At 43.5% G+C, this 19,010-nt stretch overlaps 1 gene segment (V, D, J or C); it reads left to right on the top strand.

Moving 5' to 3' along the window:
- The first annotated feature begins 17,333 nt into the window (after positions 1–17,333).
- LOC120435596 lies at positions 17,334–17,824 on the top strand. The segment is given in 2 exon segments: positions 17,334–17,385; positions 17,493–17,824. Coding segments are annotated over 2 exon segments (384 nt in total).
- Positions 17,825–19,010: the final 1,186 nt, after the last annotated feature.

Genomic DNA, 19,010 nt, shown 5'->3' with positions numbered 1-19,010 from the left:
CATTAGAGCTGTGCGCCAAATTTCAAGACTTTTTAAACTTTTCAAGCCCCTCAAAAGCCACTTCATCTTTCATGGTGAACTGCGTTGCCACCAGGGTGCGCCGTTCAGTTTATAGTCACAATTTTCTCACTGAAGCATCAACAGGGACTGATGGTGATATTCACCGCTTTTGAGGTGGCCACGATGAACCTGTGAAAATCAGTACAACAAAATGAAAGACATGACATTTCCTGGTGCCACTAGGTGGCGCTCTATGTATTCCTGACAATGGGCATATCAATCTGTTCAGGGCGGATCTGACATCATCCCTGTAAAATCTGGTACTGATCAGATTGGATTTCATTGAGTTACACTAATTTGTTTCTTCATGGCGAGACCTCAATGTTCGCCATGCTGCTGGGGTCACACCCTTTCGCGAAAACTCACAGTTTTCTCTGTAACCCAAGACCAACTCCTTAAGGCTTTCCTGGAGAAATTTGAGGCTGCAGATGTCACCCATTACAATACTGTACCCCAAAGTGTAAAACATGACATTTCCTGTTCCCACTAGGTGGCGCTGTCCCTGATGTCAAATATGGCAGTTGAAATATGTTCAGGGGTGGAGCCTTATCATATGTGTCCACTTTGGTCAAGGTCGGACAATGTATGACAGAACGAGAGGCAATAAGATTTTCATGGCGAGTCATCGAAATTCGCCGTGGCGCCACGGCCTCACCGTATCCCGAAAACTCAAAAGCTCCGCAATTTAACATGGCCCAGGTGTGTAGTTGACACTGACCAAATATGAAGCTTGTACGATGAAATTCCAATGAGGAGTTCGCAAAAGTTCGAGGCATGGAAATGGCAAAATTAGAGCCAAAATGTCACATTCCATTCCAAATGGCGGACTTCCGGTTGGGTTTACGTCAATGGGCCCATAGACTTTTTTGTTCGTCTTGGCATGATACACATGTGTGCCAGACTTCATACATGTAGCTAAAACGATGTGTTCGTAGGGCTGCATTTAACAAGGCATAGGTGGCGCTACAGAGCCATTTCCCAGTGCTCATATGTAAAACCATTAAAATACAAAATTTTTCACCAGACCTGGCATGTGTGCAAAATTCCAAGAGTTTTCGAGCATGTTAAAGCCCTCAAAAAGGCCCTTCTTTTGCCTGAATAATAATACTAATAATTAAAGCTGCAAGCAGCGATATGAGGGCCCTCGCACCCCCGGCGCGTCGAGCCAAGCCCAACACCTAAAACCAGCGCTTCCGATCTGATGTCACATTGATGGAATTCATGCATTTAACCACCAGCTAACATTTCATCTCATTCAACCATTATATAGTCGTCCCACTAGGTGGCGCTCTAACCATTACTGACAAATGGCATAACAAACATTTCCGAGCTCGAGTCTCATCACGCCTGCGACCTTTGGGAGAGATTGGACATTGTGTTTTTGAGCGACAGCAGGTTACTGCTTTTTGGCGAGTGATTGAAACTCCACGTGCCGCCATGACCACCCCGTTTCCCTGAACGTAAAAAGCTTCGCAATTTAACATCACAAAGGTCTTTAGATTCCACACAGTGGAGATTGGGTCAATATGATGAAATCCCTTGGAGGAGTTCGTCAAAGTATGAGGCCTGAAAAGAGGGGAAAATGTCGCCAAATTTACACATTAATTTTAAAATGGCTGACTTCCTGTGTGATTTGGGATATTGCTCCAAGAGACTTTTTTGTACATCTTGATATCTCCTATAAGCTCACCAGGTTTCAGACTCATAGACAGAACACAGAGCAGGGGCTGTTGTTTTGAAATTTTGTAGGGGGCGCTGTGGAGCCATTTTGCGCTATTCAATGAAAATGATCACATAACACGATAGCCTTCATCACATTGGAGGTGTGCGCCAAATTTCAAGACTTTTTAAACTTTCCAAGCCCCTCAAAAGCCACTTTATTTTTCATGGTGAACCGCGTTGCCACCAGGGTGCGCCGTTCAGTTTAAACTCACAATTTTCTCAGTGAAGCATCATGAGGGACTGATGGTGATATTCACCGCTTTTGAGGTGGCCACGATGAACCTATGAAAATCAGTAGAAAAAAATGAAAGCCATGGCATTTCCTGGTGCCACTAGGTGGCGCTCTACGTATTCCTGACAATGGGCACATCATTCTGTTCAGGGCGGGTCTGACATCGTCCCTGTAAAGTCTGGTACTGATCAGACTAGATTTCATTGAGTGATACTAATTTGTTTCTTAATGGCGAGACATCAATAATCGCCATGCTGCTGGGGTCACACCCTTTCGCGAAAAGTCACAGTTTTCACTGTAACCCAAGACCAACTCCTTAAGGCTTTCCTGGAGAAATTTGAGGCTGCAGATGTCAACCATAACAATACTGTATACCAAAGTGTAAAACATGACATTTCCTGTTCCCACTAGGTGGCGCTGTCCCTGGTGTCAAATATGGCAGTTGAAATATGTTCAGGGGTGGAGCCTTATCGTATGTGTTCTCTTTGGTCCAGGTCAGAACATGTATGACAGAATGAGAGGCAATAATATTTTCATGGCGAGTCATCGAAATTCGCCATGGCGCCACGGCCTCACCGTATCCCGAAAAGTCAAAAGCTCCGCAATTTAACATGGCCCAGGTGTGTAGTTGACACTGACCAAATATGAAGCTTATGCAATCAAATCCCAAGGAGGAGTTCGCAAAAGTTCGAGGCATGGAAATGGCAAAATTAGAGCCAAAATGTCACGTTCACTTCCAAATGGTGGACTTCCTGTTGGGTTTAGGACATGGCCATAATAGACTTTTTTGTGTGTCTCTGAACGTTAGATATGTGTTCCGAGTTTTAGACATGTAGGTCATACCCATCTCGGGGGCTCGCGTTTCTCATTTTTCTAGGTGGCGCTACTGAGCCAATTTTCCCTGGACATGTCTACGGACATTAAAATACGTAAATTTTCACCAGACCTGGCGCGTGTGCAAAATTTCATGAGTTTTTGAGCATGTTTAGGCCCTCAAAAGGCGATTCATTTGCCGAAATAATAATAATAATAATAATTAAAGCTGCAAGCAGCGATATGAGGGCCCTCGCACCCCGGTAGCGTCGAGCCAAGCCCAACACCTAAAACCAGCGCTTCCGATCTGATGTCACATTGATGGAATTCATGCATTTAACCACCAGCTAAAATTTCATCTCATTCAACCATTATTATAGTCGTCCCACTAGGTGGCGCTCTAACCATTACTGACAAATGGCATAACAAACATTTCCGAGCTCGAGTCTCATCACGCCTGCGACCTTTGGGAGAGATTGGACATTGTGTTTTTGAGCGACAGCAGGTTACTGCTTTTGGCGGTGATTGAAACTCCACGTGCCGCCATGACCACCCGTTTCCCTGAACGTAAAAGCTTCGCAATTTAACATCACAAAGGTCTTTAGATTACACACACAGGAGATCGCGTAAATCTAATGAAATCCCTTGGAGGAGTTCGTCAAAGTATGAGGCCTGAAAAGAGGGAAAATGTCGCCAAATTTACACATTAATTTTAAAATGGCTGACTTCCTGTTGGATTTGGGATATTGCTCCAAGAGACTTTTTGTACATCTTGATATCTCCAATAAGCTTGCCAGGTTTTCAAACTCATACATAAAACACAGAGCAGGGGCTGTTGTTTTGAAATTTTGTAGGGGGCGCTGTGGAGCCATTTTGCGCTCTTCAAGGAAAATGAACATATAAAAGAAATCCTCATCACATTAGAGGTGTGTGCCAAATTTCAAGACTTTTAAACTTTTCAAGCCCCTCAAAAGCCACTTCATCTTTCATGGTGAACTGCGCTGCCACCAGGGTGCGCCGTTCAGTTTATAGTCACAATTTTCTCACTGAAGCATCAAGAGGGACTGATGGTGATATTCACCGCTTTTGAGGTGGCCACGATGAACCTGTGAAAATCAGTACAACAAAATGAAAGACATGACATTTCCTGGTGCCACTAGGTGGCGCTCTACGTATTCCTGACAATGGGCATATCAATCTGTTCAGGGCGGGTCTGACATCATCCCTGTAAAATCTGGTACTGATCAGATTGGATTTCATTGAGTTACACTAATTTGTTTCTTCATGGCGAGACCTCAATGTGTCGCCATGCTGCTGGGTCACACACCTTCAGCGAAAACTCACAGTTTTCTCTGTAACCCAAGACCAACTCCTTAAGGCTTTCCTGGAGAAATTTGAGGCTGCAGATGTCACCCATTACAATACTGTACCCCAAAGTGTAAAACATGACATTTCCTGTTCCCACTAGGTGGCGCTGTCCCTGGTGTCAAATATGGCAGTTGAAATATGTTCAGGGGTGGAGCCTTATCATATGTGTCCACTTTGGTCAAGGTCGGACAATGTATGACAGAACGAGAGGCAATAAGATTTTCATGGCGAGTCATCGAAATTCGCCGTGGCGCCACGGCCTCACCGTATTCCGAAAACTCAAAAGCTCCGCAATTTAACATGGCCCAGGTGTGTAGTTGACACTGACCAAATATTAAGCTTGTACAATGAAATTCCAATGAGGAGTTCGCAAAAGTTCGAGGCATGGAAATGGCAAAATTAGAGCCAAAATGTCACCTTCACTTCCAAATGGCGGACTTCCTGTTGGGTTTGCGTCAATGGGCCCACAGACTTTTTGTTCGTCTTGGCATGATACACATGTGTGCCAGATTTCAGACATGTAGCTCAAACGATGTGTTCGTGGGCTGCATTTAACAAGGCATAGGTGGCGCTCTAGAGCCATTTCCCAGTGCTCATATGTAAAACCAATAAAATACAAAATTTTCACCAGACCTGGCATGTGTGCAAAATTTCAAGAGTTTTTGAGCATGTTAAAGCCCTCAAAAGGCCCTTGTTTTGCCTGAATAATAATAATAATAATAATAATAATAATAAGAAACGGAGCAGATACAATAGGACGCCTTCGCACTCTCGGTGCTCGGGCCCTAATAATTAAAGCTGCAAGCAGCGATATGAGGGCCCTCGCACCCGGCGGCGTCGAGCCAAGCCCAACACCTAAAACCAGCGCTTCCGATCTGATGTCACATTGATGGAATTCATGCATTTAACCACCAGCTAAAATTTCATCTCATTCAACCATTATTATAGTCGTCCCACTAGGTGGCGCTCTAACCATTACTGACAAATGGCATAACAAACATTTCCGAGCTCGAGTCTCATCACGCCTGCGACCTTTGGGAGAGATTGGACATTGTGTTTTTGAGCGACAGCAGGTTACTGCTTTTTGGCGAGTGATTGAAACTCCACGTGCCGCCATGACCACCCCGTTTCCCTGAACGTAAAAAGCTTCGCAATTTAACATCACAAAGGTCTTTAGATTCCACACACAGGAGATCACGTAAATCTAATGAAATCCCTTGGAGGAGTTCGTCAAAGTATGAGGCCTGAAAAGAGGGAAAATGTGTCGCCAAATTTACACATTAATTTTAAAATGGCTGACTTCCTGTTGGATTTGGGATACTGCTCCAAGAGACTTTTTGTACATCTTGATATCTCCAATAAGCTTGCCAGGTTTCAAACTCATACATAAAACACAGAGCAGGGGCTGTTGTTTTGAAATTTTGTAGGGGGCGCTGTGGAGCCATTTTGCGCTGTTCAAGGAAAATGAACATATAAAAACAAATCCCTCATCACATTAGAGGTGTGCGCCAAATTTCAAGACTTTTTAAACTTTTCAAGCCCCTCAAAAGCCACTTCATCTTTCATGGTGAACTGCGTTGCCACCAGGGTGCGCCGTTCAGTTTATAGTCACAATTTTCTCACTGAAGCATCAAGAGGGACTGATGGTGATATTCACCGCTTTTGAGGTGGCCACGATGAACCTGTGAAAATCAGTACAACAAAATGAAAGACATGACATTTCCTGGTGCCACTAGGTGGCGCTCTACGTATTCCTGACAATGGGCATATCAATCTGTTCAGGGCGGGTCTGACATCATCCCTGTAAAATCTGGTACTGATCAGATTGGATTTCATTGAGTTACACTAATTTGTTTCTTCATGGCGAGACCTCAATGTTCGCCATGCTGCTGGGGTCACACCCTTCAGCGAAAACTCACAGTTTTCTCTGTAACCCAAGACCAACTCCTTAAGGCTTTCCTGGAGAAATTTGAGGCTGCAGATGTCACCCATTACAATACTGTACCCCAAAGTGTAAAACATGACATTTCCTGTTCCCACTAGGTGGCGCTGTCCCTGATGTCAAATATGGCAGTTGAAATATGTTCAGGGGTGGAGCCTTATCATATGTGTCCACTTTGGTCAAGGTCGGACAATGTATGACAGAACGAGAGGCAATAAGATTTTCATGGCGAGTCATCGAAATTCGCCGTGGCGCCACGGCCTCACAGTAACCCGAAAACTCAAAAGCTCCGCAATTTAACATGGCCCAGGTGTGTAGTTGACACTGACCAAATATGAAGCTTGTACGATGAAATTCCAATGAGGAGTTCGCAAAAGTTCGAGGCATGGAAATGGCAAAATTAGAGCCAAAATGTCACGTTCACTTCCAAATGGCGGACTTCCTGTTGGGTTTAGGACATGGCCATAATAGACTTTTATGTGCGTCTCCGAACGTTAGATATGTGTTCCGAGTTTTATACATGTAGGTCATACCCATCTCGGGGCTCGCGTTTCTCATTTTTCTAGGTGGCGCTACTGAGCCAATTTTCCCTGGACATGTCTCACGGACATTAAAATACGTAAATTTTCACCAGACCTGACGAGTCTGCAAAATTTCATGAGTTTTCGAGCATGTTTAGGCCCTCAAAAGGCCGATTCATTTGCCGAAATAATAATAATAATAATAATAATAATAATAATAATAATAATAATAATAATAATAATAATAATAATAATAATAATAAGAAACAGAGCAGATACAATAGGGCCTTCGCACTTTTGTGCTCGGGCCCTAATAAGAAACGGAGCAGATACAATAGGGCCTTCGCACTCTCGGTGCTCGGGCCCTAATAATAATAATAATAATTAAAGCTGCAAGCAGCGTTACGAGGGCCCTCGCACCCCCCGCACGTCGAGCCACGCCCAACACCTAAAACCAGCACGTCCGATCTGATGTCACATTGATGCATTTAACCACCAGCTAACATTTCATCTCATTCAATCATGAATATAGTCCTCCCACTAGGTGGCGCTCTAACCATTACTGACAAATGGCATAGCAAACATTTCTGAGGTCGAGTCTCATCATGCCTGTGAAGTTTCGGAGAGATTGGACATTGTGTTTTTGAGTGACAGCAGATTACTGCTTCTTGGCGAGTAATTGAAACTCCACGTGCCGCCATGACCACCCCGTTTCCCTGAACATAAAAAGCTTCGCAATTTAACATCACAAAGGTCTTTAGATTTCACACACTGGAGATTGCGTCAGTCTGACGAAATCCCTTGGAGGAGTTCGTCAAAGAACGGTGCCTGAAAAGAGGGGAAAATGTCGCCAAAATTACACATTAATTTTAAAATGGCTGACTTCCTGTTGGATTTGGGATATTGCTCCAAGAGACTTTTTTGTACATCTTGATATCTTCTATAAGCTTACCAGGTTTAAGACTCATAGATAAAACACAGAGCAGGGGCTGATGTTTTGAAATTTTGTCGGGGGCGCTGCAGAGCCATTTTGCGCTATTCAATGAAAATGATCACATAACAACAAAGCCCTCATCACATTGGAGGGCTGCGCCAAATTTCAAGACTTTTTAAACTTTCCAAGCCCCTCAAAAGCCACTTTATTTTTCATGGTGAACTGTGTTGCCACCAGGGTGCGCCGTTCAGTTTAAAGTCACAATTTCATCACTGAAGCATCACGAGGGACTGATCGTGATATTCACCGCTTTTGAGGTGGCCATGATTAACCTGTGAAAATCAGTACAACAAAATGTAAGACATGACATTTCCTGGTGCCACTAGGTGGCGCTCTATGTATTCCTGACAATGGGCATATCAATCTGTTCAGGGCGGGTCTGACATCATCCCTGTAAAATCTGGTACTGATCAGATTGGATTTCATTGAGTTATACTCATTTGTTTCTTCATGGCGAGACATCAATAATCGCCATGCTGCTGGGCTCACACCCTCTGACGAAAACTCACACTTTTCACTGTAACCCAAGACCAACTCCTTTAGTCTTTCCTGGAGAAATTTGAGGCTGCAGATGTCACCCATAACAATACTGTACACCAAAGTGTAAAACATGACATTTCCTGTTCCCACTAGGTGGCGCTGTCCCTAGTGTCAAATATGGCAGTTGAAATATGTTCAGGGGTGGAGCCTTATCATATGTGTGCTCTTTGGTCCAGGTCGGACCATGTATGACAGAATGAGAGGAAATAAGATTTTCATGGCGAGTCATCGAAATTCGCCGTGGCGCCGCCGCTTCACAGTATCGCGAAAACTGAAAAGCTCCGCAATTTAACATGGCCCAGGTGTGTAGTTGACACTGACCAAAGATGAAGCTTATACGACCAAATGCCAATGAGGAGTTCGAAAAAGTTCGAGGCATGGAAATGGCAAAATTAGAGCCAAAATGTCACCTTCACCTCTAAATGGCGGACTTCCTGTTGGGATTGCGTCAATGGGCCCATTGACTTTTTGTTCGTCTTGGCATGATACACATGTGTGCCAAATTTCATACATGTAGCTCAAACGATGTGGTCGTAGGGGCTGCATTTAACAAGGCATAGGTGGCGCTACAGAGCCATTTCCCAGTGCTCATATGTAAAACCATTAAAATACAAAATTTTTCACCAGACCTGGCATGTGTGCAAAATTTCAAGAGTTTTTGAGCATGTTAAAGCCCTCAAAAAGGCCCTTGTTTTGCCTGAATAATAATAATAATAAGAAACGGAGCAGATACAATAGGGCCTTCGCACTCTCGGTGCTCGGGCCCTAATAATAATAATAATAATTAAAGCTGCAAGCAGCGTTACGAGGGCCCTCGCACCCCCATACGTCGAGCCACGCCCAACACCTAAAACCAGCACGTCCGATCTGATGTCACATTGATGCATTTAACCACCAGCTAACATTTCATCTCATTCAATCATGAATATAGTCCTCCCACTAGGTGGCGCTCTAACCATTACTGACAAATGGCATAGCAAACATTTCTGAGGTCGAGTCTCATCATGCCTGTGAAGTTTCGGAGAGATTGGACATTGTGTTTTTGAGTGACAGCAGATTACTGCTTCTTGGCGGTAATTGAAACTCCACGTGCCGCCATGACCACCCGTTTCCCTGAACATAAAAAGCTTCGCAATTTAACATCACAAAGGTCTTTAGATTTCACACACTGGAGATTGCGTCAGTCTGACGAAATCCCTTGGAGGAGTTCGTCAAAGAACGGTGCCTGAAAAGAGGGGAAATGTCGCCAAAATTACACATTAATTTTAAAATGGCTGACTTCCTGTTGGATTTGGGATATTGCTCCAAGAGACTTTTTGTACATCTTGATATCTTCTATAAGCTTACCAGGTTTAAGACTCATAGATAAAACACAGAGCAGGGGCTGATGTTTTGAAATTTTGTCGGGGCGCTGCAGAGAGCCATTTTGCGCTATTCAATGAAAATGATCACATAACAACAAAGCCCTCATCACATTGGAGGGCTGCGCCAAATTTCAAGACTTTTAAACTTTCCAAGCCCCTCAAAAGCCACTTTATTTTTCATGGTGAACTGTGTTGCCACCAGGGTGCGCCGTTCAGTTTAAAGTCACAATTTCATCACTGAAGCATCACGAGGGACTGATCGTGATATTCACCGCTTTGAGGTGGCCATGATTAACCTGTGAAAATCAGTACAACAAAATGTAAGACATGACATTTCCTGGTGCCACTAGGTGGCGCTCTATGTATTCTGACAATGGGCATATCAATCTGTTCAGGGCGGGTCTGACATCATCCCTGTAAAATCTGGTACTGATCAGATTGGATTTCATTGAGTTATACTCATTTGTTTCTTCATGGCGAGACATCAATAATCGCCATGCTGCTGGGCTCACACCCTCTGACGAAAACTCACACTTTTCACTGTAACCCAAGACCAACTCCTTTAGTCTTTCCTGGAGAAATTTGAGGCTGCAGATGTCACCCATAACAATACTGTACACCAAAGTGTAAAACATGACATTTCCTGTTCCCACTAGGTGGCGCTGTCCCTAGTGTCAAATATGGCAGTTGAAATATGTTCAGGGGTGGAGCCTTATCATATGTGTGCTCTTTGGTCCAGGTCGGACCATGTATGACAGAATGAGAGGAAATAAGATTTTCATGGCGAGTCATCGAAATTCGCCGTGTGGCGCCCGCCGCTTCACAGTATCGCGAAAACTGAAAAGCTCCGCAATTTAACATGGCCCAGGTGTGTAGTTGACACTGACCAAAGATGAAGCTTATACGACCAAATGCCAATGAGGAGTTCGAAAAAGTTCGAGGCATGGAAATGGCAAAATTAGAGCCAAAATGTCACCTTCACCTCTAAATGGCGGACTTCCTGTTGGGATTGCGTCAATGGGCCCATTGACTTTTTGTTCGTCTTGGCATGATACACATGTGTGCCAAATTTCATACATGTAGCTCAAACGATGTGGTCGTAGGGCTGCATTTAACAAGGCATAGGTGGCGCTACAGAGCCATTTCCCAGTGCTCATATGTAAAACCATTAAAATACAAAATTTTTCACCAGACCTGGCATGTGTGCAAAATTTCAAGAGTTTTTGAGCATGTTAAAGCCCTCAAAAAGGCCCTTGTTTTGCCTGAATAATAATAATAATAAGAAACGGAGCAGATACAATAGGGCCTTCGCACAGTCAGTGCTCGGGCCCTAATAATAAGAAACGGAGCAGATACAATAGGGCCTTCGCACTCTCGGTGCTCGGGCCCTAATTAAAGCTGCAAGCAGCGATATGAGGGCCTGAGCACCCCGGCGCGTCGAGCCAAGCCCAACACCTAAAACCAGCGCTTCCGATCTGATGTCACATTGATGGAATTCATGCATTTAACCACCAGCTAAAATTTCATCTCATTCAACCATTATTATAGTCGTCCCACTAGGTGGCGCTCTAACCATTACTGACAAATGGCATAACAAACATTTCCGAGTTCAAGTCTCATCACGCCTGCGACCTTTGGGAGAGATTGGACATTGTGTTTTTGAGCGACAGCAGATTACTGCTTTTGGCGGTGATTGAAACTCCACGTGCCGCCATGACCACCCGTTTCCCTGAACGTAAAAGCTTCGCAATTTAACATCACAAAGGTCTTTAGATTCCACACGCAGGAGATCGCGTAAATCTAATGAAATCCCTTGGAGGAGTTCGTCAAAGTATGAGGCCTGAAAAGAGAAGAAAATGTCGCCAAATTTACACATTAATTTTAAAATGGCTGACTTCCTGTTGGATTCGGGATATTGCTCCAAGAGACTTTTTTGTACATCTTGATATCTCCAATAAGCTTGCCAGGTTTCAAACTCATACATAAAACACAGAGCAGGGGCTGTTGTTTTGAAATTTTGTAGGGGGCGCTGTGGAGCCATTTTGCGCTATTCAAGGAACATGATCACATAACAACAAAGCCTTCATGACATTGGAGGTGTGTGCCAAATTTCAAGACATTTTAAACTTTCCAAGCCCCTTAAAAGCCACTTCATTGTTCATGGTGAACTGCGTTGCCACCAGGGTGCGCCGTTCAGTTTAAAGTCACAATTTTCTCACTGAAGCATCATGAGGGACTGATGGTGATATTCACCGCTTTTGAAGTGGCCACGATGAACCTGTGAAAATCAGTGCAAGAAAATATAAGACATGACATTTCCTCTTCCCACTAGGTGGCGCTCTGCATATTCCTGACAATGGGCACATCAATCTGTTCAGGGCGGGTCTGACATCATTCCTGTAAAGTCTGTTACTGATCAGACTAGATTTCATTGAGTTATACTAATTTGTTTCTTCATGGCGAGACATCAATAATCGCCATGCTGCTGGGGTCACACCCTTTCGCGAAAACTCACAGTTTTCACTGTAACCCAAGACCAACTCCTTAAGGCTTTCCTGGAGAAATTTGAGGCTGCAGATGTCAACCATAACAATACTGTACACCAAAGTGTAAAACATGACATTTCCTGTTCCCACTAGGTGGCACTGTCCCTGGTGTCAAATATGGCAGTTGAAATATGTTCAGGGGTGGAGCCTTATCGTATGTCTTCTCTTTGGTCCAGGTCGGAACATGTATGACAGAATGAGAGGCAATAATATTTTCATGGCGAGTCATCGAAATTCGCCATGGCGCCACGGCCTCACCGTATCCCGAAAACTCAAAAGCTCAGCAATTTAACATGGCCCAGGTGTGTAGTTGAGACTGACCAAATATGAAGCTTATGCAATCAAATCCCAAGGAGGAGTTCGCAAAAGTTCGAGGCATGGAAATGGCAAAATTAGAGCCAAAATGTCACGTTGAATTCCAAATGGCGGACTTCCTGTTGGGTTTAGGACATGGCCATAATAGACTTTTTTGTGCGTCTCCTAACGTTAGATATGTCTTCCGAGTTTTATACATGTAGGTCATACCCATCTCGGGGGCTCGCGTTTCTCATTTTTCTAGGTGGCGCTACTGAGCCAATTTTCCCTGGACATGTCTACGGACATTAAAATACGTAAATTTTCACCAGACCTGACACGTGTGCAAAATTTCATGAGTTTTTGAGCATGTTTAGGCCCTCAAAAGGCCGATTCATTTGCCGTAATAATAATAATAATAATAATTAAAGCTGCAAGCAGCGATATGAGGGCCCTCGCGCCCCGAGCGTCGAGCCAAGCCCAACACCTAAAACCAGCGCTTCCGATCTGATGTCACATTGATGGAATTCATGCATTTAACCACCAGCTAAAATTTCATCTCATTCAACCATTATTATAGTCGTCCCACTAGGTGGCGCTCTAACCATTACTGACAAATGGCATAACAAACATTTCCGAGCTCGAGTCTCATCACGCCTGCGACCTTTGGGAGAGATTGGACATTGTGTTTTTGAGTGACAGCAGATTACTGCTTTTTGGCGAGGATTGAAACTCCACGTGCCGCCATGACCACCCGTTTCCCTGAACGTAAAAAGCTTCGCAATTTAACATCACAAAGGTCTTTAGATTCCACACACAGGAGATCGCGTAAATCGAATGAAATCCCTTGGAGGAGTTCGTCAAAGTATGAGGCCTGAAAAGAGGGGAAAATGTCGCCAAATTTACACATTAATTTTAAAATGGCTGACTTCCTGTTGGATTTGGGATATTGCTCCAAGAGACTTTTTGTACATCTTGATATCTCCTATAAGCTTGCCAGGTTTCAAACTCATACATAAAACACAGAGCAGGGGCTGTTGTTTTGAAATTTTGTAGGGGGCGCTGTGGAGCCATTTTGCGCTGTTCAAGGAAAATGAACATATAAAAAGAAATCCTCATCACATTAGAGGTGTGCGCCAAATTTCAAGACTTTTTAAACTTTTCAAGCCCCTCAAAAGCCACTTCATCTTTCATGGTGAACTGCGCTGCCACCAGGGTGTGCCGTTCAGTTTATAGTCACAATTTTCTCACTGAAGCATCAAGAGGGACTGATGGTGATATTCACCGCTTTTGAGGTGGCCACGATGAACCTGTGAAAATCAGTACAACAAAATGAAAGACATGACATTTCCTGGTGCCACTAGGTGGCGCTCTACGTATTCCTGACAATGGGCATATCAATCTGTTCAGGGCGGGTCTGACATCATCCCTGTAAAATCTGGTACTGATCAGATTGGATTTCATTGAGTTACACTAATTTGTTTCTTCATGGCGAGACCTCAATGTTAGCCATGCTGCTGAGTCACACCCTTCAGCGAAAACTCACAGTTTTCTCTGTAACCCAAGACCAACTCCTTAAGGCTTTCCTGGAGAAATTTGAGGCTGCAGATGTCACCCATTACAATACTGTACCCCAAAGTGTAAAACATGACATTTCCTGTTCCCACTAGGTGGCGCTGTCCCTGATGTCAAATATGGCAGTTGAAATATGTTCAGGGTGGAGCCTTATCATATGTGTCCACTTTGGTCAAGGTCGGACAATGTATGACAGAACGAGAGGCAATAAGATTTTCATGGCGAGTCATCGAAATTCGCCGTGGCGCCACGGCCTCACAGTAACCCGAAAACTCAAAAGCTCCGCAATTTAACATGGCCCAGGTGTGTAGTTGACACTGACCAAATATGAAGCTTGTGCGATGAAATTCCAATGAGGAGTTCGCAAAAGTTCGAGGCATGGAAATGGCAAAATTAGAGCCAAAATGTCACCGTCACTTCCAAATGGCGGACTTCCTGTTGGGTTTAGGACATGGCCATAATAGACTTTTATGTGCGTCTCCGAACGTTAGATATGTGTTCCGAGTTTTATACATGTAGGTCATACCCATCTCGGGGCTCGCGTTTCTCATTTTTCTAGGTGGCGCTACTGAGCCAATTTTATCTGGACATGTCTCACGGACATTAAAATACGTAAATTTTCACCAGACCTGACGCGTGTGCAAAATTTCATGAGTTTTCGAGCATGTTTAGGCCCTCAAAAGGCCGATTCATTTGCCGAAATAATAATAATAATAATAATAATAATAATAATAATAATAATAATAATAATAATAATAATAATAATAAGAAACAGAGCAGATACAATAGGGCCTTCGCACTTTTGTGCTCGGGCCCTAATAATAATAATAATAATAATAATAATAATAATAATAATAAACGGAGCAGATACAATAGGGCCTTCGCACTCTCGGTGCTCGGGCCCTAATTAAAGCTGCAAGCAGCGATATGAGGGCCCTCGCACCCCAGCACGTCGAGCCAAGCCCAACTCCTAAAACCAGTGCGTCCGATTTGATGTCACATTGATGGAATTCATGCATTTAACCACCAGCTAACATTTAATCTCATTCAACCATTATTATAGTCGTCCCAGTAGGTGGCGCTCTAACCATTACTGACAAATGGCATAACAAACATTTCCGAGCTCGAGTCTCATCACGCCTGCGACCTTTGGGAGAGATTGGACATTGTGTTTTTGAGTGACAGCAGATTACTGCTTTTTGGCGAGTGATTGAAACTCCACGTGCCGCCATGACCACCCCGTTTCCCTGAACGTAAAAAGCTTCGCAATTTAACATCACAAAGTTCTTTGGATTCCACACACTGGAGATCGCGTAAATCTAATGAAATCCCTTGGAGGAGTTCGTCAAAGTACGAGGCCTGAAAAGAGGGGAAAATGTCGCCAAAATTACACATGAATTTTAAAATGGCTGACTTCCTGTTGGATTTGGGATATTGCTCCAAGAGACTTTTTTGTACATCTTGAAATCTCCTATAAGCTTACCAGGTTTCAGACTCATAGATAAAACACAGAGCAGGGGCTGTTGTTTTGAAATTTTGTAGGGGGCGCTGTGGAGCCATTTTGCACTATTCTAGGAAAGTGATCACATAACAAGAAAGCCCTCATCACAGTGGAGGCGTGCGCCAAATTTCAAGACTTTTCAAACTTTCTTAGCCCCTCAAAAGCCACTTCATCTGTCATGGTGAACTGCATTGCCACCAGGGTGCGCCGTTCAGTTTAAATTCACAATTTTCTCACTGAAGCATCATGAGGGACTGATGGTGACATTCACCGCTTTTGAGGTGGCCACGATGGACCCGTGAAAATCAGTACAACAAAGTGAAAGACATGACATTTCCTGTTGCCACTAGGTGGCGTTCTACGTATTCCTGACAATGGGCACATCAATCTGTTCAGGGCGGGTCTGACATCATGCCTGTAAAGGCTGGTTCTGATCAGACTGGATTTCATTGAGTTACAGTAATTTGTTTCGTCATGGCGAGACATCAATGTTCGCCATGCTGCTGGGGTCACACCCTTTCGCGAAAAGTCACAGTTTTCACTGTAACCCAAGACCAACTCCTTAAGGCTTTCCTGGTGAAATTTGAGGCTGCAGATGTCACCCATTACAATACTGTACCCCAAAGTGTAAAACATGACATTTCCTGTTCCCACTAGGTGGCGCTCTCCTTGGTGTCAAATATGGCAGTTGAAATATGTTCAGGGGTGGAGCCTTATCATATGTCTGCTCTTTGGTTGAGATCGGACAATGTATGACAGAATGAGAGACAATAATATTTTCATGGCGAGTCATCGAAATTCGCTGTGGCGCCACGGCCTCACCGTATCGCGAAAACTCAAAAGCTCCGCAATTTAACATGGCACAGGTGTGTAGTTGAAACTGACCAAAGATGAAGCTTATACGACCAAATCCCAAGGAGGAGTTCGAAAAAGTTCGAGGCATGGAAATGGCAAAATTAGAGGCAAAATGTCACCTTCACTTCCAAATGGCGGACTTCCTGTTGGGTTTAGGACATGGCCATAATAGACTTTCTTGTGCGTCTCCTAACGTTAGATATGTGTGCCAACTTTCATACATGTAGGTCATACTCATCTCGGGGGCTCACGTTTTTCATTTTTCTAGGTGGCGCTAATGAGCCAATTTCCCCTGGACATGTCTACGGACATTAAAATACGTAAATTTTCACCAGACCTGACGGGTGACCTGACGCACTTTTGTGCGAGGGCCCTAATAAACGGAGCAGATACAATAGGGCCTTCGCACTCTCAGTGCTCAGGCCCTAATAATAATAATAAACGGAGCAGATACAATAGGGCCTTTGCACTCTCAGTGCTCGGGCCCTAATAATAATAATAAACGGAGCAGATACAATAGGGCCTTCGCACTATTAGTGCTTGGGCCCTAACGAGACATGGGGAAGCAAAACTCACTACACCGAACACAGGATACAGACTGTCAAAGTAAAACAGGAAACATAAAACAGACGCGCACTTGACAAGGGGATACAGGGGAGACAGAGCGAATATGGAACAGAGAGAGAGAAACCAGAAAGGCTAAGACCTCTAAATAACACTGAAACCAACGGACTAGAAATGATAAAAATCAACTAAAGAATATATAATAATTCAAAATACAAGATACCGGGTCACTGATCAAGGACCGTGACAGATTCATTGATAAACAGCATCATCAGATCAATTCAAGATCCTGTTAGATCATTTCCATAGAGAGGCACTTTGCATCAGCAGCACCATGCTCCAGTGCTCTGGGAGAGTTTATAGTCCTGAGAGTTGAACACTGGATGACTGACAGCTGTCCTTCATCACAACAGAAGCCACAGAAATCCTCCTCATCAAAAACATGACTTTGATCTGCGTCCTCATCTGGACTCTCCTCTGCTGCTGCTTCACAGGTAAAGTCCAGAGAATCAAACTCCTCTCCTCTATCAACATCTGTCCCTCTGAAATGAAGCCCACAAGACCATGAAGCTGCTTTATGTTTTTGTCTCTGTATCCTCAGAGTCCAGAGGACAGTTCACAGTGACTCAGCCTGGAGCAGTGAGCTCTGCTGTGGGAGGATCTGTGAGCATCAAGTGTAGGACCAGTCAGGATGTTTATGTTTCTAGCAACTATCACCATTTAGCCTGGTACCAACAGAAAGATGGAGCAGTTCCTAAACTGCTCATTTACTATGCTAGCACTCGATATTCAGGGATTCCAGCTCGTTTTACAGGCAGTGGATCAAACTCTGACTTCACTCTGACCATCAGTGGAGTCCAGGCTGAAGATGCAGCAGTTTATTACTGTCTGAGTCTTCACTATCCTAACAGTCAGTGGGTGTTCACACCGTGAAAAACAGTTGTACAAAAACCTCCCTCAAGTGATACAGTTCACTGAGTACACACACACACACACACACACACACACACTTTTATTTCATGACAAAAAATCAATTGGTGGAAACGTGATAGTACCTGAATATGACCTTTGACCTCAGATCTACGGTTTAATATATATATAATAAAAATATAATGGTTTTGTTTTTTTCTAATGGTACATAAAAATACTGAGCAGTTTTGTGCAGCATAAACAGATTAATTTTTTCATACTGTGGTGAATTTATAATAAAGCACTGGTGGGCTGGTTCACAGTGACTGTGGTGCTCATGTTCAGAGTTAGGTTACATTGATGGCAACAGAGATTAATTTGCATTTAAGATGATGACACTTAGATTAATTCACTGAATTTTACAAACAGTATAAGGCTAGTATATAAACAGCATACTGTCACAAATACAAATCAGCCTCGATAACTTGTGAAATATTATCTTGCAACTTGTGGAATCCAGCTGTGCAAATCCACAAAAAGCACACCCACAAGAAAAACACTAAGAAAATCTACTGCAGCTCACAATATAAATTATTGTGAGTTGTGATTCTTTCCTCTGTGGTTAGCCACTACAACAGATCTTAGATCTGCAGCAGAATTCTGAGGGAGGGTTAACTGTCTGCCACAACCAGTTGGAGGGTGAACATAGATACAATCAGATTACAGTTTTTAGATGTGGAAAATGATACAGAATCCTAAAAAGTAATAAACTCAGGCACACCTTTCTGGAAATCCTCCAGTAGCAGTAGCTCAGACACTGATACTAAATCATTGGCCTAACAAATCAATCACCATCCACCCAAAAGAATCTGATCCTCTCCATCAACATCAAAATTATTCTGACTTGATGTTTACTGTCAAGAACAGTGAAAAATTCAAAAAACAAAGTGAAAAAACAAAGCCATCAAACTATTTAAGGTTTCACCTTTTTGTCTGCAAATCTTTCTGTCCTGGCAGTAATTGTGTCAAGGTTTGACTCTGGGCAGAAAAAAAACAGGACTTCCTTTAGCGGAGACAGTGAATGTATTTACAAGTGAACAAAGTTGTACAAATAGCAGTTCTAACATGCGACATCCACAGTAGTGTTAACAGCAGCTCCCAATGATCCAAATCCAAACACTCCCTCCACAGCTTCTCCCAAACTATTTAC

The sequence above is a fragment of the Oreochromis aureus genome, linkage group 22, assembly GCF_013358895.1.
Source record: "Oreochromis aureus strain Israel breed Guangdong linkage group 22, ZZ_aureus, whole genome shotgun sequence".
In the NCBI taxonomy this organism is placed as follows: Eukaryota; Metazoa; Chordata; class Actinopteri; order Cichliformes; family Cichlidae; genus Oreochromis; species Oreochromis aureus.
This window is presented reverse-complemented; position numbering and strand designations above follow the sequence as displayed.